Here is a 26708-nt window from a genome sequence, read left to right on the forward strand (position 1 = left end):
GGGATATGGACTGTGATCACGTAACATTGACATATCTAGGCATTCACGTTGTCAGAATGGGTTATCATTACAATCGTCTTGTCTTAACAACGAGCTCTTTCTGACATTCACAATTCGTTCAGTAGTATGCTAGCTAGTTATAAACGTCACTTGGGAATGTAAATTCTCTCAAACGTCCTTGTTATTTTTACATTTGTGTAGGTAGCGAGTAAGCAACCTCGAAAACCCCCTGTGTTCGGAAACAATGTTGGCGTGCAACCGACTAGTGAATGTCATAAAGCACACAAGGATTCGTATAGTATCCAGGCATGTCACGACCTCGTGGTCTCCAGTTGGAGCAGCATTTAATGCAAGACAACACAGGAGACTAGACTTATTTGAGAGAAATGTGGTAAGCTGACATTGACTATGTTACTTAACTCTCATTGTGAGAGTTAGCTAGCTAGTTAGCTAACTCAATAGCGAACTCTAACAACTATGTGTAGCTAACTTGTTACTGTACTTATTTTGCTTCTTTTTGGGTATGGACGCATGGAGGTCGTTAAATTCGATTTCATTTTCTGATCAGTAACTTTTCTCCGTAGGGCTTATTTGGGGTACCAGAGCTTAGTACCCCAGCAGGGTTCGAGATTGTCGAGAGCAGAGCCCTAAAGGAGACGGAAAAGCTGGTGAAGACAGCATGCAGCAGCTCTCCTGGAGCTCTCACCGTGGAGACCTTCGACCAGCTCTCTGACAACTTGTGTAAAGTGGCTGACCTGGTATGATATGCAAGCCCCCGAATAAACAGTAGCCACACGGCAACCAACAGCACAGTAGTTGTGTTTTCAGAAGTGATAGAATCTGAGCTAAAAAGTATAATAATAATAATAATAATAATAACAACAACAACAACAACAACAACAATAATAATAATAATAATAATAATAATAATACTCAACAGCAGCTGTATTTGCACAGTGCCTACAAGGCTAAGACGTATGACCCTGTTGCCCCTTCACAGGCCGATTTCATCAAAGTAGCACACCCTGATCCCGCATTCCGAGAAGCAGCCGAGAGGACATGCATCAGTATTGGAACTGTGGTGGAAAAGTAAGCCCAGGTGAAAGAAATGGAAAGGAAAGAAGCATTGTCCTCTGTTGTGTGAATTTCACCTTTGGTGCTTTTCTTATAGGCTGAACACGAATGTCGAGCTGTGTAAGAGTCTAAAAAATCTACTGGATAATAAAGATGTTTTGGACACCTTGGACCCAGAGACAAGGTATTTGGGTTTATTTGGTGCCTTTTTGGTGCCACATTTGTGCCTGACAGAAATCCCTGCAATATAAATAGCCATGTAACCTACAGTGGATTGTAATCATACTTAATTTCCCCAACATGATTTCTGGTGCATCTTGTGTAAGTGATCAAGTAAGAATCTGTTCTCAGTATGAAAGGATTTCTTCCAGTCACTTATTTATGACATGTGGTGATCATTCGTGTTTGTATTGTTTGAATTGAAAATGGATACCTTTCTTTTTAGGAGAGTGGCAGAACTATTCATGTTTGATTTTGAGATTAGTGGAATTCATCTGGATGAAAAAAAGGTGAGGGGATATCTACAAATTCATGCTGACAGTTTGAAAAGATTGCGTTCATGAATCTCACATTGTGCTCCAAACCAGTTTGAATGATTATTGAAAATACAGCTTGAATTTCAACTGTGATTTCTCAGCGAAGGCAGGCCGTCATCTTCAATGTCAAACTCCTGGACCTGAACAATGAATTCCTTATGGGCTCTCACATGCCAAACAAAATCGAGAAACGGGCTGTGCCTGAACACATTCGTCACTGCTTCTCCATTGATGGAAACTGTATACAGATTGGTGGCCTGCATGCCGACTCGCCTAATGATCTGGTATGTGCAGCATGTCTCTGAAAGGACAGCCATTAGAAAGTGGCCTAAGCTTTGTTGAGCTGATCTCCCGCTCCCTTCTGTTTTTTCACACTTAAGTGCTAATATTTTCTATAGGAAAACCATGATTGCCATTCTGAATCCGAAACTGCTTCTCAGTTAGTGTTTTGTGCCATTGAGTTGTGATGTTAAAATGAATGAAGTGACATTTCTTTTTCCACAAGATGGTGCTAAAGTCACATAATTTAAAACATAAGCATGAAATGGAGTGGAATATACTGTATGTTTGACAACCACACAAAAGGTGTAAAACTGTGTTATTATATTATTATGTTAGAATTTACTATTACTTCATTTTTTATTCTCTCATTTAGAAATTAATTTCGTAGTATATTTATTTTTAAGTGTTATATGAATGTATTTTAATGGCAGGTTTTTTCTGTGTAAGTTGCTTGGTTTATGAACTGTGAAGTTTATGGCAGAGATAATAAATGGTGAACATATTTAAACATAATGATATTCATTTTTGTATTTCCCCTTTAGGTGCGAGAAGCTGCTTACAAGATTTTTCTTTATCCCAATCCAAATCTTTTGCATTGTCTTGAAGAGCTTTTGGCTTGCAGGAACAAGCTAGCTAAACTGGTGGGCTATGAGTCATTTGCACACAGAGCTTTGAAAGGGACAATGGCTAAAACTCCAGGTAAAATGATCAGTTCCCTCCACATATAATGCTAAGACAATGATTGTGCAAATACCCAGACTGTGCACAGGCTGTGTTTGAAGTCTTCACGATTCTTGTTGATAAAGCTAGCTTCCTTTTGTTTTTTTGATAGAGACTGTGATGAAATTCCTCAAACTACTGACACACAAACTCTCTGACAGGTGAAGTATTGATTCAGATGTTATCAACAAAATAAGTATCCATTCGTGGTGTGTAAGATGTCTTACTACTGTACTCCCCTCCTTACATTGATATTCTGAACGTCTTGCATGACTGGTTTCAGAATATACAGTAGTATCTAATTTTATATATATATATCAAAAGCAATTTTCTGTCAAAACTGTTGTCTTAATATTACACCAAAACATCTAATAAAGTATGTTTTCTTCAGTTATGACTTCAGCAGAGGCACACATACAGATTGTAGCATGTATGTGTTTTAACAGCTTAGTGTTCCAATTACATGCTTATTCTGTGCTCCCCAAAGTGCACATTCTGTCCCACTGATAGCACTGCACTGCCTTGTATATAACTAGGCCTTCCATTTAAATTTGCAGACCAAAACTCATGTTCCTGCTAAAATTCCAATGAGATGATCAACATGATAGCCTGGTAGCTAACTTTGCCAGCTGCAAGGAAACATTGTTATTGTTCTCCCTTTATTTACTTTTTGAAACTTCCATACCCAGTTAGATTACCTACAAGAGAAATGTCTAGACATAGAAATGTTGGACGAAAGAGATGGAAAAATCAGTATGCCAGTTGTCTGTCTGTTACATGATGAGCTGAGCGTTTTAAAGTGACTGCAAGCAACAAAGCGAATGTAGGGAACAAGTGAAGCAGGAGAACCATGTCTTAACTGAAGGCAATGTCATGCATCAAAATGGAGGCTAATAGAGAAAAAGGAGAGGATAAATTTCAGAAGCCTGGAAAATAAGTTGTATAGGTTCAATACTTTGTTATAAAGAGTTAGAACAATCAAAACACTTGTATAAGCACATGTGACAAAAGTAAGACTAAGAATTATGTTGAGTGAAACAGGAGCTCTTACACCTTTAATATTTAATATATATTAATTATATATATTAATATATTTAATATGTAGTATTTTAATGTGTAATCCTTATTAACAGAACAGCAAAAGACTTCCAAATGATGAGGGACATGAAGAGGAAAGTAAATCAGAGAAATTCTGTGAGTACTGTTTTAAATGTGTTTTTCAGTATGACAAACATCTTGGCCATGCACAATGGTAGAATATTCCCAAACCGTCTGAGTAATGTTTGATTTCTTTTCCAGGAGCTTATGCCCTGGGATCATCCTTACTTTAGTGGGGCCATGCGTGCTGAAAGGTGAGCCTGTTGTATTTCTCTAAAGTAACACTGTTTAACATTGGCAGTGCATTGAATATCGGTTGAACTGATTTGGATTCAAAAGAAGCATTGATGTCCTGTGATAGACAGGAATTTAATCTAAATAGGGTATTAGCATTTCATAAAATGGCTGCGGTCAACAAATCAAAGTTTCCAGCACCTGGCACAGATGGTAATCCCATAATCCCCATTTAGTCTACATCTGAAAGCATGACTTCATCACTTTAAGAGTGTGAAAGCAGTAGTTATATATTTGACACACCTCATACAGTGCATATTTATTTCTTTATGTTTCAGTAGAACGGCTGTTGCGGTTAAAGTCAAACCCTGTCACTTGCAGAAGCATTGCCGTGCATGGACACGGCATGGCTTGCATTGCACATCAGTAGTGTATATTATAGTTCGGAAGCTAAATGAATTCTGTGCTGCTAAGACCACTTACAGGGTTTCTCACGATATAGGGAAGCAGAATATTTTGTGAGTGTCTCTGTGGGAATATAACCCCTGTCCTCTTAAAACCTGCTTGGATGGTATGGGAGGGGGAGAAGGCAAGCTATCTTCTCTGCTCCTGTGCTAGACTCTCGTCAGCTCCTTACAGACATTATTAATGAAGTAGTTTTCCTCTCAGCTCACCAGAGGCCAATAAGCTCCAGAGCCAAAATCAGCAGATGCCGTATTTAAAGTCTTTATTGCAGGCTCTCGTGCTCTTGGGGAAGCTGTTTCCACCGCAGAACCTGGCAGCATTTCTGTCTGACATGTGAGAGCGGTGAAGGCTTTTTTCCCCCTGTCTCACTCTAAGAAAGGGCCTGTTTCAGAAAACAATGTCTTTTTTTTTTTATTTTGTTCCACTTTTAATTTTAATTTTTTTAGCTTAGTAACTGCTGCTGCATTGGGGAAGATGCTGTCATTCTTTCACCCTATGGCTTCAGCGCTGTTTCTGCGGTGACCACCGCCTACTCTCTGTTTGGATGCTTGTTAGAGTAAAACAGCATCGGCAAAAGGAAATGTCCCATGAGACTGAAAGTGGTTAAGCACTCCCCAAAATGGTTTTCTCATTTCTTGGGATGTTAACGTGAAGTTAGAGTGATTGGTCTTCACTGCTTTACTTGATACCTGTTTGTTTCCTAAAGTTTGCAGTGAAGGAACGCTGAGCAATACATCGATGGGCATAAATGTGCCACAGATTACTGCTTGTTAAACAGCCGGAGGGCATTGGAGAGCGATTTCAGTCAACTCTGTGAGCTGGCAGCCAGTTGCTGACCACAGGAAGTCAGATTTGATTGCGAAAACACCAGTGGTTTTAGTGCAGGGAAGGCAGGCAGAGGAGACTGAGCTGAGTTATGGAAGATGACACTGATTCTAGTTTTGATGTGGGAGGGAGTTAATCTTTTTTTCATTTCTGTTTGATTTATTCTCTTTTTCATACCAAAGTTCTGAATAACATACAGTGCTTAGAGACAAAAAAAAGAAAAGTGAGTCATTTGGCTTTTTTGTAACCATGTACAGTACCCTTTTTGGAGCTTACCTCATGTTATTTTTCCTCTTCATATCAGAATGACGTCATTAGCTTGTAATTATTGTCAACACCTAACATCAAACAAGCATATTTACAGAATATAAAGTGTTTAGCATTATAATTAAGCAAAAATGGCACTGGTATGCCCAAAGGCACTATTTCAAAGTGCATGATTTGTCAACGTGCAGGGTGTAATTGTGTGTCGATGGGTAATTGTGTGTGCAAGATTAGAGCAGCAAGACAAGAAAGCTCTAAGCAGGTAAGATGGTAATTTCAGAATAAAAATGAACAGCCTGGGAATTCTAAGCTCTTCCTTTCAGTTACCTACATAATTATAGAATGCGTTACAATCAGTATAGCATTTTTTATGGTGTGATCCAGGTTAAATGTTGTACCTGTAACAGTGAGACATGTCAAAAAAAAAATCTGAGATGGAAATCTTTTGATGATGTCTTACCAGCACAAAATAAAACCACAGTTTTGCAGCCCTCCAAAGATGTAGCCATGTATAAAGTCCATGGATTCAGGAAAGCCAGTCTCACTGCATTGATGTGGGATGTCAGTGTTTCATCTGCGGGGATGAAATGCAGCAGCAATTTTTGGTTTTACAGATACAACATCGAGCCCAGTCGGTATAGCCCGTACTTCTCCCTGGGGGCCTGCATGGAGGGCCTCAACACCCTCTTCACACGGCTGCTGGGTGTTTCTTTCCAGGCAGAACAGCCCAAGGCGGGAGAGGTGTGGAGTGAGGATGTCCGCAAGCTGGTGAGATGCCTCCTCGGCCCCCTTATACATGTCATACAGAATAAGTGTGCTCTTTCCCATTCTATGCATGCAAGCACTGTTTACTATTGAAATGCTATTGTGCTTCCTTTGGTAGTGCTCAGTAAAGTACATGTGGCCCAAGGAGTTTCAAGACATATATAATGTGTAGCTACCCATAGCAAATACAGTTCCACATTTGTTTTGGGCACTGTAGGTTGGCAGCGTGTCTCAGGTTTAGAAGCACATTTTTAGTATTTGTATATAATTAACTATTCAGATTCCAGTAGTTACTGTAATGGGGTGGTGATGTCATTGACTTCTGTGAGCTTAAGTGACAGATTTTGATGATACTTGGGATATTGGGATTTTTAAGATTTTTATTTATTGATTGTCTGTCTGTGCAGGCAGTGGTTCATGAGACTGAGGGGCTTCTGGGATACATCTACTGTGACTTCTTCCATAGGCCTGATAAACCACACCAGGTAAAGAAACATGCCTTGTGCATTCTCAGAACCCTGCATTCCTATATGCTAATGACAGCATCGCTCAAAACTACTTTGAAAGTAAAACTCTATCATCGGTCAATCAACACAATCCTCAGCCGTCTTCACCACGTTACAATGTGTGTTCCTTTCCCTAGGACTGCCACTTCACCATCCGTGGGGGGCGCCTGAAGGAGAACGGCGAGTACCAGCTCCCTGTGGTGGTGCTCATGCTTAGCCTTCCACACCCCACCAAAAACACCCCCACGCTGCTCACACCTGGCATGATGGAGAACCTCTTCCATGAGATGGGACATGCCATGCATTCAATGATGGGCCGAACACGCTACCAGCATGTGACAGGTGACAGTCCAGATGCCAGTGTTTAAAGTGGAGGCCATCCGAATGAAAAACCTGTGATAGCACGCTCTTGATGGATTATACACTCCATTTCACAGTGGCTGCTGAAATGCATTTAAGTACTTATTCATAGTATTCTGAATTGATTTGAATGAATTTAGAGAATGAGGACAAGATCTGTTATATTGTAGTTAAATACAGTGTTATGTGGAATGAAACAAATTATTGAAACTCATCAAATACTTACTCTGGTTGATTTCTTTGACCTGTTGCAGACTTTTCTTCAAGGCATACATACATTGTATACATGTATGTGATATACATACTATATGTATGTATATATTCATACATATTAATCAATCAATATGTGGGGAAGTGCTTAGATTTACTGTAGATAAAGTATGTTGTTTGTACAGGTAACGTTGAGTGTTAGAGCAGTTTTTGCAAAGAATGAGAAGTCCTAGGAAACAAAACCTAAGCTCAGCTGTCTTCCAGGAACCCGGTGCTCCACTGATTTTGCTGAAGTTCCATCGATTCTCATGGAGTACTTTGCTACAGATTACCGGGTGGTGAATCAGTTTGCACGACATTATCAGACGGGAGAGGTATGCATTCGTCCCTATATGGTGACCGTTTCCTTACCAACTCGCCTGTCAAAGAAGATTTAGTGCTGCATGCACATTAGATACACATCATTTTCATGGCTGTTTAGGGGTTTAAGCCATCTGTTCGAGACCCCAGTCTACAGTAAATCTATGCACATATGTGTACTGTGCACAATGTGTTGGTCTCCCTCAGCTTTTATTTTTGGAATGAAAATTTTGCTGAGATGCATCATTTGTCTTGCCTAAGTGGTGGACCACATCCATTCAGTAACACTTGAACATATTTGGCTTAACATTTTGATCCTTTTCACTGCAGTTTTGATTCAGCTTGAAGGTCTGTTGATTAAAGCGACCACAAATAGCCAAGATAATGTTTGCATGGAGCCATGGTGATGTGGTGGAAAGCCATTTTTAAATGACAGTATTTATACTGCAGCAAGATTGATTCGAGCTGGATCGCTTGGGACGAACATCAGATATAGGCATGGCATCGATGTTTTGACAGGCAAATTAATGACTTTCTTTAAAAAAATGGATAGCTAATTAGATACAATAAATTTGATTTAAATGTTACTGGCAAATTCCCTTTCAAAGCTAAGACATTTTAATAACCTCATCTGAAACTTCCTGCTAAAAATCACTTCAGTTTTTTAGGCACAGGACCCAACTTGAATGTTTTGTAAAACCTCAATCACTCAGAAATGAGCGATTGTTTACAGAGCCAACATTTTCTCCTCTTTAGAAGAATGAGTTGTTCAGTCTTTGCTGTGTTTTTATTCCTGATGTAAATCTTAAAAGGATGTAAGAACAGTAAAGCCTACTCTCAGTCATGCTGCATTCACGCACAGCCTGTGTGTTCCTGCCTTCAAGACACTGGACAATATCAACTAGTTTGAAAATTGAGACACAGTCTAATATGCCTTGGTACTGATACTCAGTTTTGAAGAGATAGCGGACAGTGAAGAGACATAGTAAGAAAAGAGAATGTGTAGTTGGTAGCTTATCCTGCTTTCTTAGCAGTATGCTCTCTCCTAGCCCCTGCCCAAAAGCATGTTGTCTGGCCTGCGTGAGTCCAAACTGGTCTGTGGTGCTGCAGACACTCAACTTCAGGTAACGGCTCAGTTATTTTTTATGTGCTTGGGCACATTCCAGCGTTATTTGTTGGTCAGAACAATAATCTGGTCTGTGATTTTCAATGAAAAATCATGTAATCTTAGCGATTTGATTTCCACTATATAAATCAAATGTTTTGGATAGCCACTATGGCTCACCATGTGTGTCAGAGCTGATGAGTAAACTGTGTTAAAAAGCATTGTCGTACAGACAGCTTAGAGAAGAGGTAAACAGAAGTCTACAGTCTTTCACATTTCAGCTCATTTTAGGTGCATCGATCAGATTAAACACGACAGATACCTTTAGCAACAAGCTTTGTGATCTCCTGTAGGTTGGGAACACAGTTTACTGAGAATTTTCCAAAACTTAAAGCACTTGATTTCTCAATGCATTTTAAAGTATTTAGATCAAGTTGCCTTCTGTATGTATTGTAAGTAAATCATGATATCTTCGTGAAGGGAGGGAGGGAAATAGGGAATTTTTTTTTTTTTTATTTTTTTTTTTTAATTTTTTTTTTAAATGTGGTAGGTTTTCTACGCTGCTCTGGACCAGGTTTATCATGGCAAGCCCCGAAATCAATCCACAACTGAAATTCTTAGACAGACACAGGAGGAATTCTATGGATTGCCCTATGTTCCAAAAACAGTAAGTGCCTAAATATCTTATTGAAGGTGTTTCTGACGGTGACTTTTTCCAGGTTTTTCCAGCTGTAACGTTGTGCTTATCACATATTTTGGGATTCAGATTTCTAAAGAAAACATTCAGTTATTTCAGTGTTTTGGCTGTGTTTACAAGTAATAGATGTCTGGCCTGGAGAATTATGTTAGTTGTATAAAGTTGTACACACCCCAGATGTGTACGAGGGAGTCATTTTAGTATTTATTTTGTTTCGTTTGCTGTAGGCCTGACCCACCCAGTGTAATCGTTAGTTTAGATAACGGAGCCGCGTTGTGTTTGCCATTCCTTGATCCACGTCTCTCCTATCTTGAAAGACCCATTGTTCGAATTATGCCAATATACAGCCATGTAAAGAAAATCTTGTCCATAGAGCTTAAATTGTGAGCTCCATAACAGCTTTTAAGGTAACTGAATGTTTACACACCAGACTGTAATTAGGGCTGGGCGATAAAGCCGTCGCGATATATCGAATAGCTATTTTTAGCGCAATAACAGCGATCCCTGGTATGTGGCGTTAGGTTTCTTCCTATATTGTTTTCCCTTTAGTCACGCCTGACGCAGGAGCACAACTCCAGTTTTCTGAGGCCATGTGAAATGCTTCCGGGGAAAAAATGCCACTCGTATATTCAACGTTGATATCCCAGCAACAGCACTATCCTGCTTCCATGTGGTAGATAGAAACACATGGCTACAAAAATAAAGAGTGAAAACATATGCTATGTGTTTTTCAAAGCTAATAGGCAAGTTAACCAACATATAGATACAAGTGACATTCTTCTGCCCTGGAAGCCAGTGGCAGCGGATGAGCTGGAAACAGGGGAAGCCTGAACACTACCTTTAAATCTATCATTACTTTCAACCTGTTCCCCTTTATCCTCCTTGATTAACAATAAAACGCATAATTCACAGAACAATCGACACTAATCACGTAATTAAAATAAATGATTTATGCTCACGAAACAGCGCAGATTGTAGGTAGTTTGTGTGTTTGCGAAAGCTACAATGTGAGATTGTTTAATTAACAAGGATGGCATTTATTGATTTACATGACACATCACAGCTTTTGTGAGGTCTGTGTTCTAAATGTTATTGTCCATTGCACTCAACCTAACATAAAAGTTTGTTCTCAGTAATTTAAATCAATTTAACTAAATTAAGCTCCGTTTTGTAATTTGAATTTTGTAACACAAGAAACTATGTGAAAATATAATGTGAAACATTTGAGAGAAAGCTTTGGGATTACTTGCCACTTAATTATTCAAATTGCCATCCTTGTTAATTAAACAATATCATGCTGTAGCTTTCGCAGTAGCACACAAATTTCAGACAAGCTGCGGTGTTTTGCGAGCATAATCATTTATTCTAATTACGCCATTGGTGTCGATTATTCTGTGAATTATTTGTTTTATTGTTAATCAAGGAGGATAAAGGTGAACAGGTTGAAAGTAATGATAGATTTAAAGGTAGTGTCCGGGCTTTGCCTGTTTCCAGCTCACCCGCCGCTACTGCCGGAAGCATTTCACTGAACTTTGGAGGTGTGCTCCCGTATCAGGTGTGACGAAAGGGAAAGGGAAAAAAACCATGAGAAGGAACCTAACACCACATACCTGGGATTGCTGTTATTGCACTAAAATTCGATATATCACGACGGCTGTATCGCCCAGCCCTAGACTGTTTCTATTCCTGATAATTACCAATTTGTTGAACAATACAAATCAGGCTCAGTTTATCTGCTGTCATAGGAGAGTAAATCTCTTCAGAAGATGAGGAGTAAGAAAATACATCAGAACTAAATGTTAGTCTTTAAGGCTTTTATTGTCTGTGTAGTTGTCTATTTCCATTCATAGTCATTTCTGTGATTAAAATGCTTTTGGGCCTCTTGAAATAACAAAGCAGAGGAATACTTTGAATAGCTGCTCTCCAGGGGGAGTATTTGAAGCTATTCTTTCTGGGCTTATTGTACTATGCAAGCACTCCTATGCTGTTGTGAAGTTGTAAGAGAAACATGGCCAGGCAGGGATATAAAGCATAAGATTTGGCCTTCATAACATTATTCTGAGCTGTAGTTATAGGGGCTGTAAAGTACTGTGAGACTCATATATTTTATTCCCATCTATTAAATGCATTCTACCACAAATGCTTCTTCCCATCTTAAATTTTGTTGTTCCATTTTATCTCTGCATCCAAAGGGAACATAATTGACAGTATAACTTTTCCTTCATACAGGGCATAATACTTGGAAATGTCATTTTAACTGTCCGTCTCTGTGGAGGATGCCATGGACATTAGCAGTATTACTTCAGTGGTCACCTAGAACATCTTCTTTTTTCAGTGGCTAAACCTGAATCAATGTTCAAATTCTGAAAAGCAAGCAAATAAATATGCAGTTGTCTAGAAGAAGTAGTAGTTGTATTTGCCTTGCTATAAAATGGGGATACCTATCAGTGGCTTGAAACTTCAAATTTGTAGGAAAAAAATTGACCGTATTACTTTCAGGAAAAAACATTTGAGTAGCTAATAGGTTGCAGGCTCAAATTATAAACATTTTCTTTGCAATCCTGATATCAGAGTGTGCTTGAGATAACCAGAACAAAAGGTTTACACAGGAGTAGGGTATCAGAGTATACCCAGAGGAAAAGCACAGCTGTTGGGTACACGGCCCATATGGAAACACTTTGGCTCTTGATATTATTTGGAAAATGGTCCAGAGCATGACATTCCACAGGCTTTGTTGATATTTCCTTATCGTAGTTTGCTGTGAGAGACGAAACAGCCAGGCCTCTGTGGTCTCAGCCTAGCGGGCTTATGGGTGCTTGGTCGTCACACGAATTCTCACACCAGTAATCTCCCGTGGTATTAAAATACCCTTGGCCGTTCTTCGCAAGATCAAAATGCAAAGTATACTGTTCACAGTAAAAGGAAAAAAATGTTTGAAAGATGGCAATGATTTTAAAGGGAAATATACTTGCTGTTTCCTGGAGTACTTCTGGCTGAATTGCTCAAGTTCACGTCTCACCTTTGGACATGCCTAACATCACCAATGACAGTTTTCATTTCATTTTATGAACACATCATTTATATTAACCTGATAATTCACTAGTTGCTTGGAAAAGAATACTCGATAGGGTACAGATTCTGCATTCCTAACACATTGAACATCCTATGCTGCTTCCAGTTATATGGAAATTTGCAAAGTTGGAATGTTTTTATGTGTATGCCTCCCATTCAAGGGAAAAGAAACAATTAACACATGATTTTAGCAGAAATGGCTCAGAAAAATTGCACCATGCTGTAACTTGTATTCATGAAAGTCTACCTTCACATAAGTCCAAATAACCTTTAAAATAAATATGCAGAATGGAAATGAAACCAATCTGTCGGTCACAATCTCTCATATCGACAGTAAAATCTAATCATTGACACACTTTTCCCCAAACTGTTCAAATTAAAAGAGGAACGGTGAAAGTTACTAGGTGACATTCTGGAGGGATTGTCCCTTCTCTTGCCTTTCAAGCTTTTCAGTTGAAATTGTGCAGCAGTAGCCAACTATATGGAATGACACATTTTACATGCAATTGTGTGCAATTGCAAGCAAATTAGTGCTTTCACACAAAAAATAACACAAAAGATTCGGCTCAAGCATTGCTGGTACATGATTCAGCACTATATAATAATGTGAGGCATGTTCATTTAGGTACATCAGTGTGTTGCTGCTGTGGTAGATTGTTAACATAATGTGCCTTTAAATTCAGTGTAAACCAGTCAATATACATCAATGGGAAAGGAAAAACATACCTCGACTGGTCACTATACAGAAAGACGTTGTAGTCTGGTCCAGTTCATGTAAGTGGATAAAATTCTTTTTAGCTAGACTCTAGCTTGCCAAATAGAGATATCGAAGAAGTTTGCAGTGTGAGACTAGCCTAATACCATAGCTACACTAGATTGCGGATTACAGTGAGCTACCTAAGGGGCTAGCTCTGTTAGCCAAAACGCAACCAAAATGCAAGTCAATGTTGGCTAGCTAGTTAAAGAATTTTCATTATTGTCATTATCCTTACATAATATTTTCATTATTGTCCTTATCGTCACATAATATGACTCTCCAGTATTCAAATCAACTGAGAAATCAGTTGTGGTTGTCAGAAGTGAGGTAATGTGACAGAATGCACATTATGTTAATTATGAAGACTTTCATTTTAAAGCGTAGGCTTTAAAAAAGATGCCTGTTACCTTGAACATAATAATAATTAATAATACATAATAATTCATAGCTGTTCTTTAATTTAGTTAAGACCAGTCTAAAAATTATGCATTGTGTTGAGATTATTTTGATTAATCACAGGAGGTATATACAACTAGTTCTTACAGTCACACTGTATATACAGACTTTTTAAAGGTCTCTAGTCTTTAACACCAGGCCTCAAGACAGCATTAACTCTTTGGCATTTCAAACGTCACATGAAGTGTATCATTATATAAACCAGATCAGATCTCAGATCATAAATTATCCTTCTCCAAGGACCACATTATAAACCTTGACTGTTGTAACAGGAATGAGGCATGTTGTATGTGGTAGAAGTCTACAGCAAGGTGGATACAAACCTTCTGTGCGTTGTCAAAAGAGCTAAAAGAGGGGCAGGAAAGTGCAGGTTGGCCATAAAGCATTCTTCAAGCTCATCTCAGCAGAAAAGCGTTCATGTCAGCAAAGACATTATGTACCACAAAAGGATGGAGTGAAATTTGATACTCCGTCTGAATTTGTTGGTGTCATTTTGCGTGGTTTTTCCTAGTGCATTGAGAAGAGCTACGTTTTGTTTGCACAAGAGGGTTAAGGCAGGCAAACTATAATATAAAATACACATGTACGACTGACAAATTTCATTGAATTTAGTTGTAATATTGTTAATTACCTCAGTCATTGTTAGATAATTCTCAAAGCTACCATAATGTCAACATTAAAACATACTTACAATGCATTTTTTTTATTGTAATAGGTATTACAATATAAAGAAAAATCAGGTAAATCACACTGTTCATATATTTTGTTAAAAATGTCATTGATAGCTAATGAGCAAAGTCACCTCAGTGATATTCATCTACTCTGTAACACAAGGGTATGAACATTAGCAGACTATCACTGTTTTGTAACCTTGCTATCAAATATGGTTGGCAGCTGGCAAATCTACACGATAGGCAATTAGTAGTGCCCAAAGAAGTATTAAAATGAAGTTCTTGTAATATTAAGCTGCCAAATATGATTTAATTTCAACTAACCTGGAAATGTAGCTTATCAGCAAATAGGAGTCAAGGTCAAACAGGTTGATTGCACCATCCGTTTTAGTCAATACAGAAGTACTTCAGCACCCCAGTGTGCTACGTCTACTGCTTTGTAGGTTTTATGAATATTACAACCAGCTCATCAGTCTATTCTATTCTGATGATTTCTTGATTCGTTATGTAGAGGTAGTAATCTTGAAAATTTCAGAACTGACATTTGCAGGTAAGCCAAACGATACAACCAACATTAAAAAAAAAGATATGGGACAGATATGTTCAAGGCTCTGTTGTCATACTTTAGGTACCTTGTCTGCACAGTGAACTGCAGTCTGTTTTCTGTTCTTTTATGAAAGGTAATGACAGAAGAATGTCTGTACTTGACCTTTTCCCTGAGTAATGGTTTTGAATGGTTCAACCCACAAAGCAGCAATTTGGCTTTCTCTCTTAACTACAAATCTCTCTCTTTCTCCTCCTTTCTCTCAGCCTCACATGCATGTACACACGAATTCACCGACATGCACACACATGCATGTTCTGAGTGTGTTTTGAATTCAGAGGACCTTGCGTGAACTGAAAGGACAGCAGTGTAGAATGAAGAGATCACAGAGTAGCTCAGTACAGGAGCATCACTGTTGGTCTAGCTGTTGCGATGGCATGAAATTTGAGAAAATGTGAAAAATCGCATTCGGTCCGACCCATGTGACAGCAGTTCCACTTAAGCGAACAGAATATGGATATTTTTGTAGCTCATTATGATCATGGCTGCAGCAGCCCTTGGGAAGCAGGGAAATACTGCCTTTAAGTAATGCAGGCAGCAGCAGGTTCTGTTGTGTAAGGTTTTTTTCGCCAGGAGTGAGGTTCCCTCCCTTTTACCTTTCCACTTGCCATCTGGCAGGCTCAGATTCAAGGGCCAATGCCCTGAGACAGTAATTTGGTCCACCCAAGGTAGGGTGAAGTAATCTCTCAAGGTACCCAAGCTTTAAAAGTAATAACTGCCTCCTCTTTTCTGTTTTGGTTTTATTGCACAGGCCTGGCAGCTGAGATTCAGTCACCTCATTGGGTATGGTGCCAAATACTACTCCTACCTCATGTCCCGGGCGGTGGCCTCCATGGTGTGGAGACAGTGCTTCCTCAAAGACCCCTTCAACAGGTGTGAGAATGAGGATAATGGCTCTCATAACAGATGTATTGTCAATGTGCATTTTACATGCTTTTTTCTGTTATAAATAGGAACTTTGTGGAAAAATCTATGTATATCTAACATGAATGTGAACCAAATGCCAGCTTGCCAGGTGCCTGCTTTGTCCCAGTTACTGATGTCAATTCCCATGACTTTCCGCTCCAGGTTCTCAGTCTTCACAGGATCTCTTTAAGATTCAGGGTCGTTTTGCCTGGAGTGTTTTCTCTTGATTACATTTTCCTTTCCCATGATCAGGGTATGTTGAGTGTCTGTTTCCTGTCAATGGTCCTAAAAGGCCTGCATAGGCATTTCTGACGACCCAGCGGAAAGCCAATGCAGGGGGTTGTAATCTCATCTGTCTTATCCTTCTCTGTCCCTCCCCCACCCTCAGGGAAATGGGAGAGCGCTACCGCAGAGAGATGCTGGCTCACGGTGGGAGCAAGGAGCCCATGCTCATGGTCAAAGGTAAACACTGACTGCTCATCCGTTCATGTGTGTCTTTCACCCTGCGGGTTCAAACCATCTCTGCAGGAAGTTAAACCCAGCAGGTCTGGAGAGTGTTCCCCAGCTGCCTTTGAGAGTTGGCTGGATTGCTTTGATTTAGGACCCTGAAACCTTCCACCGTGTGTCAGGTTTTCCAGCCAAATATCTTGTTGTCCACTCAAGTTCTCTGGTTCAGTATGCAGTAAAACGTTTCAGTCATGGTAAAGAAATAATGGACACCAGATTTGTTTTTCCATAAGGGATTATTCAGAGCAAAAAGCACAGTGCTTTTTCACAAAATCAGACAAATTTGTTACGGTGATATAAGAATGTATTTTACAGTTTTTTTTGCACAAAATGTCAGCATCAGTAAGCTATGAGACTTTGCTGGTTTGGAAGAGGCACTGGCAGTTGTAATATTTGGCAAACATGCTGGAAATTATATTGTGATTTTAAAACATCGTATCCCATGAAACCTTGTCATGGACTAAATTGTTGGATGTTCTATACATATGTAGCTATTGAGGTTTGGCAGCATTTGATGTTCTGAACTGAGGCGCGTCTTAAGGATCAAAGAGGAGAGCATGCATACTTAAATCTTGGCATGTCCCTCATAATTTTTTGTGGCATGTCAACTGAAAAAGACAGTTTTGTCACAGAACAACCAGCCAAGGTTTGTTGTAGCAGTAGCATTTATTAAGTTTGATGGGGCTGGCTGCCACTGATAAATATATGTATTAGAATAATATTCAGATGCATAGAGTATCATATACAGTGAAAGCCTCGAGCCAGCAAACTACATCAGGTCCCGGCTTGTTCAGTAAAGACTTGCATGCCATATTAGCTTGGTAGCATTGCACTTATTGTGTCATTCATAGACCTGCACCTGCCGCTGTGGTGACAGCCTTGCTGAGTGTGTTTGGAATAACTGGATGGGTGGCGATACGCATCGCGGTGCGCTCCAGTGAACTTCTCAACCGCACGACAAGCATTTTATCTGATCAGAGACCCTCCCCTGGGTGTTGGGGGGGTAAGGACTTTGCACAATGCCCTGGGTCTCGTGCTTGGGCCATCAAAGACAGAGCCTGTGTGCCCTCTCTGTCCTTGCTTGGTGGAGCCTCTTTATCACCTGACCCTGTTTGCATGGTTGCATTACAGTGGTGTACCTCCATAAGAACAGCAACATTAAATGCAGCTCAAAAGAGAATGCAGCAGGTAGCAGCCGAGAGGTTTTTACATGTACTTAGTGAACCAGAGGCTTGCATTGTTCCCCACCTTCAAATGATCACACCCCACGAGACCCATGCATCCCATTAAGCTGCCCTTAATTAGAGCTGATGTGTCCTGTTCCCCTAGGTTGTGCAGTGCCACCATTACCAGTTTGTTCCACTGCTTAAGTGTTTTTTTTTCCTTTCTCAGAGAAATTTCAAATCTAATAATAGTGCAGCTGTTACGGCAATAACTGATATTTCGGTTCATAGCACACAACTAGTAATGCAAGATTTGTCTGCTTAATCTCAACAAATACCAGTCTATATCAAAATAATGACTCCAGACCAGATCATCCATTAGTCCTTTTTGGTCAACATGTACAGTAAAATCCTGGAGAATTGTTTGTACATCCCTGCACCAATTGGGGATGAGAGGAACATGTGGGGTACCAATAACAATATATGCTGAGATGCTGGATTTCTGCACTGGGAAGTAAATCAAATAGAAGCAGAACACACAACAGCACTATGCTGAGGCATTTGCTGTTTGAGGTCTTTAGATTCAGGAGGTGGTGGATCTGTTTGAAACTCCCCTGCAAAACCCAAAATACTTTAATGCAGGCTATTCAGAATTTGACATTTATTCAAACAGAATTTGAAGGAATTAGTTGTAATTTCATATGTCTGTGCTATTGAAGGAAGCAGGTGTGAACAGATTTAATAAAATTGGTCATACCATTCTGTGTTTATTTTCTTCTTTTTGCGTTAGGCATTGGAAGCATTTGAAGGTAGTGCTAGTCTGTCCTGATGAACAGGCAACCTTTCAGTATTCCATTAGTTGGGATTCATAATTTTTGTGTCGGATAGCTTTTCATGAGCTACATATGTCCTGTGCTGAATGTAGGGCCAAATCTCTCTAAAATACTTTCAAAGTGACAGCTCCCTGGAGAATAACCGTTTTTGCCGTTCCATGTCATTTCATGTCATGTCATGCATTAATGAGTCATGGCTTGCCTGTTTATTTCTGTGATTGTGTTATTGCTTATAAATTAAATGTATGTATTTATTGACAGAAATATTCAGCCTTTTTAATGTACATTATTTGTACCAGTTATAAAAGCATTGATTACGGTTCTTGCGTTTGGGGCTATGATAAGTGAGTGGGAGTTTTTTGAGAGTTGAAAACAAACTGAACAAACAGCGGTTTTGTCTCTTCTTCACCCTCAGCGGGGAGGTTGGGGATGGGAGGAAAACACGCTTCTCCAAGCGAATGTGACTCTGTCTTTCTGTGTGCTCGCGCTTTGCTTCGTTGCGGTTCTGGATGTTTCTGAGGCTGCCGCTGCTGAAAAGGAGCCAGGATTAAATTGGCGACAGAGAGTGAAAGTTGATAGACGGACAACCCGTGGTGACTGAAGCCCTCTGTTTGGGGTTCAGGCGAGCATAGAGAGAGCTTTCACGGCCTAGTCTTTCCCATAGCCCCCTGCTACCTGGAGATCAGGGGCTAGGAGGGAACAATGGGGAGCCCAGATTAGGTCCCAAGACTCATTTTACCCCAAGTCTTTGTCCCAAGGAAAGTAGGCCCAGCAGGTAAGAAGTACAATGACAGCGCCCTCTCATTACATTAAAACCTCAGCGGCCTGCATAATTTACACCAATGTCATTGGTGGAGTTATCAATGGAAAGGTTCTGCTTGATCATTTTAATTTAGTGTGATACATTTTTGTACAGACGGGAGCTACCGTTGTAATTTCAAATTCGCAGTGATCATTGCGTGCCAGCATGAAGACGCAGTGCAGTCTGAACTTAGTCAGCCTCCCCCTTCTGAAAACCAGCATAAGAAGTCTTTCCAGAAGTTCCCAGGGTAGAAGTGCTGGCCCCGCGCAACCCTGTAGCCACCCTGTTCTGTGCTGTTTTTGATGTTGTTTGTTTGCAAAATGACGTTTAAAATCCAACATTGCCAAAACAATAGTGTTCGTCAACTTCAAAGGTGTAATTACCATGCAATGCTGCAATTGCTTTTGCCTGCAGGTGGAAAAACAGGCTATTGCTGGCGTAATGTAACATGTTTGAAATTGCTTTACCACAGTAGAATTCAAATCAGTCCCTTAAACAAATGAAGTATCTGCTTAAGATATGTGTAGTTCAAAATATTTGGAAATATTGTTCCCCAATATTATCAAATGTAACCAGCTCAGGATCTTACAGAATATCATGTCATAACAATGCAACAAGGTGGAAACATTAGCCAGAGTTTGGCAAAGTTTTGTCCTCTCTGTGGAAGGATTACAAATTACTGCTACAAATTACAAATTATTTTACTTCGTCCATCCTTGTTATATAAATTGCATATAATGGATTTCATATAATTCAAGGAAAGGGATGAAGTATATTTCAAAAAAGGATAGTTAAACACATATATTCAGAGATTTTTTTTCCTCTAAATTTTGTATTGCTGCTTTATGCTTACACATAAGTGACAAGTCAGAGTATACTCTGAATTACCTTTTCATGTGAAATTGTATTTGAGACAGCTGTACTGTTGATCTCATGTCCTGTCGTTCTTTGAATAGGTTTTTCTTGAGTTAGCCTGTTGCTCATGGAATAGGCTGTCAAATAATTTGAGGGCATTAAATGCTTAACATGTACATTTCAGTGGAAGACAATGTTTTTGCAACCAGTGTAACAGCAACGCTGCATGTTCCTGAACGTTTCCAGAATGTACCGAACGTTAAGCATGTAATGAGTTAAGGCAGAATTATGCATCATGTAAAAGAAAACCAAGAGCCTAATGACACCAATGTGAGCTGAAGATGAAAGTTCCCTCTTTGATCTAGTAATTCTCAGAGAGATTACTATCTCTAATAGAACTGTAATTACCTGAAGCAGTGAGGGCTGTAGATTCAAACCCTTTTGTCTTTTTTAAGGTATCCCTGTCTACCAACATTCTTCAGAAAAGCAGATAGGAGAGGGCTTAGTAAGATGTGACATGATTCTTCAATGAATTGGTCAGTTGTTTATTTGACTGTGAAGTCATCTGAAACTACACATGACCTCAGCACAGTGTGGATCTGTTTAGGCTCACCAGTCACTCTGCTCAACATATTGCCAGCATTCAGTCTGTGCCTGCCCACCACCATGATTGCCACCAAACTGTACATCATTGTTATATAAAAACACTTTGTGTAAGGGCATGTACTCTGAAGACATTGACTGCATAGGTGGTGGTCGGTTACAACTCTATATGAGCATGGTAGGGCTTGAAAAATGTTATGCTCACAATCGCTGGCCTGGGAGTGTTGTGAGCCTGGTCTGACACTGCTGCTCGTTTAAATTAAATGGTTACACTTTTGTTCTGTTGTGATGGAAGTCGCTCTGGACAAGAGTATCTGCTAAATGCATTTTAATGTAATGCTTACCAGAATTATTATTTGGGTTACATGGTTAGTATGCATGAAGCAGCAGTTGTTGTGATGTATTTTTAGACTGGCTGGTTAGGTTTTTGGGAATGTTGAGTTGTATGGTGACCTGCTCTAGACATTGATCCCAGTGTGAGTCAGCTGTGGGTGGCAGGATGAGAGTCGTCAGCTACAGAGCACAGATGTCTGACACACCCCATGAATCTGTGAACGGACAAAGTAGTGGGGACTGAATCTCCGCTGACACTCCGCTCATAAACATCGTGTCAGTTACATAGGCATGACTGTTGCCTCGCTCAAATATAATTATGTAACTATAAAGTAAGTCATGTAACAATCCAGCTTTTGAACAATGAGAGTGAGAACAGGTTGCTCGTGTTTGTTCATCATAATTTAGCTGTAGCTTGGAAGCCAGACAGCTCGTTTGAATCCTTCACAGGGACGTGTTTGGGTATGTACGCGGTGTTTGATGAGCCATACTCAGAAGACGCACGGCTCGCTTAAACCACACTTGCCGGTTGCCAGTGATTTTTATTTTTGGCGAGAGACCCCGTTTTTCACGGCTGCATCAACGACTGGCTCCCGGCACTGGCAGGGATACGAAAGGCAATTACTCACCACAGCCTCGTTCCTAGATTGTTTGCTCGCATCTTTTGAAGATCAAACATAATAACTTCCCCAGGGAGGAGGGGGGGGGGGGGGGGGCGATATGACAGGGCCCTCATTGTTGATCGCCATGGCAACTTTGCCAGGCGGCGGTCTCTCGACATGCATCCCTGGGAATGAACCCTTTCTGAACCACAGCCATCAAAAGAGCAAGGCCCAAACGAATCTCGGAGGCGTTTAATTTCCACAAAGCGGACAAGTCGGGCCATGTTCCTTACCCTATGATTACAGGATACTTTCAGTGTCAACATTTGTAAGCCATTTTAGAGGTAAACAAGAGAACCTCCACCAGTGCTGCAACCTAAGTGTTAAGAATACTACAACAACTAAAAAAATTCACCAACACATCAACAAGCCTCTTCATAGCATGTAATTAACTATATAACTTCTTATCATGGGTTCATCAGCAGATATTTGGCTTTCTAACATAGATTCCCTTCTCTTAGTCATTTGTAATCAGCTTGCTCTTTGTGGGATGGGACTCAGCACGTGATGATAGACGGTTTGTTGTTAATGATCCTTGTTTTTGTTAGTGTTCACATTTACATTCCAACACCTCCCCACAGAGTTGTGAAATTTTCTAGTTCATAACTTTGTCCTCCGTCAGCAGTCGACCACTGAACACAGTACGTGTGGGCAGTGATGATCATGGGTTTTGATATATTAAGTGTGTATGCCTGTTTTCACGCCCTGAATCCGAGTCAGTCTTCATGCAGACTCCTGTCCTCCGAGGAATTCACCCTGCTGCCTCAAACAGGAAATTGCTTCCATGAGTGAAAGTGATAGAGGCACAGTGGGTTGCCTCTATCATCATAGGTCATTGGCAGTGGAGCGAGATGAGCCAATGGAAGCCTTGTGCGTCGGATTGGTTAGGCAATTGCTGGGAGCAGGGGCAGAGCCGATGGCTCATTGCAGAGGGGCCGAGGACCTGTAGTGGGCCCTTATACAGTGTATTATAGGCTGTATGGAGATGCAAGACAGGTCCAAGGAGAAACGTACGGAGACAGAAGGGCGGAATGGAGAGAAATGCGGATTACAATGAGGTGTGCTATTTCAGCACACCTCATTGCGTGAGACCATTTTTAAATACTGTGGCTCCGTCAGTGACAGTGACAGCGATGGGAAATAAAACAAGACAGCCGGCGATCACCTAGTTCCTATACTTTGGGACTCGAACAGAGGGCGTAATTTTCTGTTTGTACACTTACACAAGGATACTGGACAGCGAATACAGTTTTCTGTAACTCTATTGTATCTGCTCATTCAAAATAAATATCGCGGCAAGAAACTTAGCTAGGGGTCGGTTGAAACCATTACATCCTCAGTCTAATTTTTTATTTTTTTTCCGCAATCAAGACACATAAACAAACTTTATTCAAAATATTCAACTAAACAACAAAAATGCATGTTCAGTCAGGCAGATTGGGCCCAAGGTGGGTCCCTTTGTAACTGGAAGAACCGTGGGCCCGGGGCAGCTGCTCCTTCTCCCCCCCCCGCTCGCTCCGCTGCAGGCTAGGAGTAAAGTCCAAAAAAAAGAACATAAGAATTTTTCTGTCACATCAGTTCAACATTGCTCAAGGACCCCGGTGAATGCTACTTCACTAGATGAGATACCCCTCAGATGTCATCACAGCTGCTGTGTGTGTGTGTGTGTGGGTGTGTGTGTGTGTCTGGTGGTACGGTGGGCAGTGCACTGATGGTCAGCTGTGGTGTGTATATGTGTGTTTGTGTGCATGCATGTGTACAGTAGGCAGTGTGCATCGTGTCAGTCACTGTATACACATTTGTTCTCAGTGAGATAATTGAAGCCGCCCTCTGCCTTTTAGCAGAGAGAGTGACTTCAAAGCCCAACCCTGTCCTAGCCCTGGGCCAGGGTGCGACTAATAGGTAATGAGATCTCATACTCTGTTCTAGCTCAAACACAATGCGATCTTGGGAAACTGTAGTCTCAACCACTTCAAAGATTCATTTCCACATGTGCTGCCAGATTCAGGGTCTTCCAGGCCAGTTGAATGTGCACCTGCCAGAAAAAAATACCCACAGAAAGTGTTTGTAATTCAGTCTTCTAAGGGACATTAACTTTTTTGCCAGAAAACATATTAATTTCAAGCTCCAATAAGGGATACGTGTACACATTTAGATTAACATTTAAAGGCACCTTAAGGATTTTGGATATGATACATTACATTTTTTATTTATTAAGGACAGTTTCCTAGACCACCTGAAGCATTCAGAGAGTGTGTGTGTCTGACAGAGAGCACTTGTCTGTGGATTTCTGAGTGTGTACATTCTTTAATGTGTGTGTGTTTATTATGTGCATGTTCTTATGTGCCTGTTTGCAGGTGAATATGTGTGTGTATTTGTGTGCATAGGCATGTGCATGTATATGTATCTGGGTGTTTGTGGGTACATGTGTCTGTGCAATTCATTGAGAGTGTGTGTGTGTGTGTGTGTGTGTGTGTGTGTGTGTGTGTGTGTGTGTGTGTGTGTGTGTGTGTCAGTAGTAGTTATGGCCTGTGGAGGAAGAGGTTGAGGGAGGGGGAGGGATTGTGTTTACACTGGCTGCGGTACAAGGGGAAATGAGCTGACTTCAGAGCCTAAACGAAATGGAACAGTAAGATTAGTGCGCGTTCACTTCAGCGTTTCCCAGGCACTCTCACCACACTCTTTCCCTGTGCCGTCCAGCCGTTCCTGTCAGCAAGGGAACTGTCAATTAGATGACTTACAGTATGTGTCTACATTACCTGTCTTCAAGGACTTGTTTTATAGGCCTTATGTTTTTCTTTTTTTGGTGAGCACAGGATGTGATGGTCATGACTCATCTTTAATCTGTGTACCAAAATCCATGTTATCCTTCTTAGTCATCGGTAAAATCCCCTGCCCCTTTTTTGCACAACAGTGCTCCTAAAAATTGTCGTATGTGCCTCAGTTGAGGTCCACATCTTCCAGTTTGTTTACAGATCTTTAAAGACATGTACTCGTCAGAAATAATTCTACTACCCCTAAATGCTGCTTGATTCTGGAGGATGAGATTTTTCTGTATGTATTGTCACATAATTTGTACTTAATGCTTTCTTTTCTGGTGTCAAATCCATAATATGCTGCCTGTGGAAGATACACTTTTGGAACATGTAGCTTTGCTCCAAATCAAATATTTGGGCAATTTCACAGTTGTCGCCTGCATTTAATCAATCCGCAGCTGTATGTACACAGAGCAATATTCAGATGAACTATTAACTCATCCACTGTTTCTCACAGACATTGTTTTTATAGCACACAAATACAAATGAACATTGCACCGATTGTAGGCAGCAGGGTTTTGGCTCCAAAGCAGGAATGAGTTGAAATGTCTGAAAATGTCACTCTTCTGTTCGAAGGCATGCTGCAGAAGTCTCCCACCGTTGAGGACTTCGTGGACGCCCTGGTGTCAGATCTGAACCCCGACTTTGAGCCATCTTAGTGGGCTCCGACAGCTAAGTGGATGGAACTCCAAACGGAAACGGGTTTCTTTTTAAAATTCTCCCAGTGCCCTGTCCTCTTCCACCACCTCCATTCCTGCTCCTATGGGACTAAACTTCAGTAACTACTGAAAAAGCCAGTAAATGGAGCTGATCATAGCAGACTGTGAAATAAACACCATGGATCACTCGATGGAACACTGCTCCATAAAATTTATCATTCTTTTGCTCTCTTGTACCTCCACAGGGGGCCTTGTACAGTGTGTTGTTACCTTATGGCAGATAATGGATATCTGTAAAGGAATTTTCCCTCTGAAACCTCTTGCACTGTGCTGTGATATGTTTTTATTAGTCACCAGTGTCCGTTATGCAAGGTCTTGTAAGGTTTGATGCTTGATGTGTAAAAATTCTTTATCCTTACTGCACTACAGTGTTCAGTATTTACATCTTGAATTTAGCAGACAAACATGTTTTGCCATTGCTTGTGGGCGACCTTCCTTTGTTTCAAGTCACCTGTTTCTGGATGTGAAAAGGTCATGATTTGCACATCAATGTCATTCCAGGTTCAGTACCATGGGAGGGGATGAGAAGTCTGTTCTTTCTGTCACCGTGCCAGTGTTTTGACAGAGAGGGGAAAAATGGCTCCAGTGTTTTGTCTAAGCTAGTCCACAGGTGTTTAGAAATAAATGTGTGACTTACTGGAGCAGTGAACTGACTCCAGCTAATTTCTAGCCTTTGAGTGGTTTCTGCAAGTCGGTGGTTTACATGAAGGAGACCACCACCACCACTAAATCAAGTATCACCTGCAGTTTCTTGTGTTCAAACAAACGTCCCTAGTAATTACCAAGCGGTGCATGCCCCTGTCTTCCAGACAATGTCCCTACATGCCTGGTACAAAGTCAGTCCCAAGGCACTGTTGAAGTAGGACTTTTTCACATGGTAATTTGAGTGATTTTTTTTTTTAAACTGCTGATCCTGTTGACTGAAAGAGAACAGAAAGTGGTAGGGGCTGGAATTATGCAGGAAACGGAAAACTGAAGAGATTATCATGTGGGAAAACAAACACATCAGCCTAATTTTTTCAACTGCAGGAAAAGCATGCTGGACTGCCTCAGAGTGACATGGACATCTGGGTTTTGTGAAGCATGCCGTTTCTAAAGCCCCGGTCAGGTTGCATGCAACTTCACAAGTCTTCATTCAGTAATGATCCATATTTCAGTGATGGCTGGTAGAAGGGATGTTGCAATTTAAGTTCACTTTTCTGTGAACAGACACACTTGCAGTAATATGCAGGCCATGCTGTTACCATGATGGTAAACAGAATGTGATTACTAATTATTCAGTAGATTAAAACAACACAGATTTGAAATCTGTTGCTATACCCGATCTAGAGAAGGATAGACTAAATCCTTTTAATTCAGGCAGATAACCTAGAGATTTCTTAAAGATATTCTCTAGGAATATTCATTGCCATCCTTTACATTTGATTTAACATTCCATAAAGCAACAT

General features: G+C 40.5%; 1 protein-coding gene across 1 annotated transcript; it reads left to right on the forward strand.

The window, feature by feature from the left end:
• The first annotated feature begins 12 nt into the window (after positions 1-12).
• LOC118774786 (mitochondrial intermediate peptidase-like) lies at positions 13-25844 on the forward strand. The gene is made up of 19 exons (XM_036524279.1): positions 13-391; positions 585-758; positions 1001-1089; positions 1172-1258; positions 1520-1583; positions 1712-1894; positions 2435-2591; positions 2725-2773; positions 3746-3806; positions 3912-3964; positions 6113-6266; positions 6671-6748; positions 6907-7111; positions 7604-7713; positions 8749-8823; positions 9355-9471; positions 15813-15934; positions 16356-16429; positions 25118-25844. The coding sequence occupies exons 1-19, from the start codon at positions 245-247 to the stop codon at positions 25198-25200; spliced, it is 2082 nt and encodes a 693-aa protein (XP_036380172.1). The 5' UTR covers positions 13-244; the 3' UTR covers positions 25201-25844.
• The last annotated feature ends 864 nt before the right edge of the window (positions 25845-26708 follow it).

This window comes from Megalops cyprinoides, chromosome 3, assembly GCF_013368585.1.
Source record: "Megalops cyprinoides isolate fMegCyp1 chromosome 3, fMegCyp1.pri, whole genome shotgun sequence".
NCBI classification, from domain to species: domain Eukaryota; kingdom Metazoa; phylum Chordata; class Actinopteri; order Elopiformes; family Megalopidae; genus Megalops; species Megalops cyprinoides.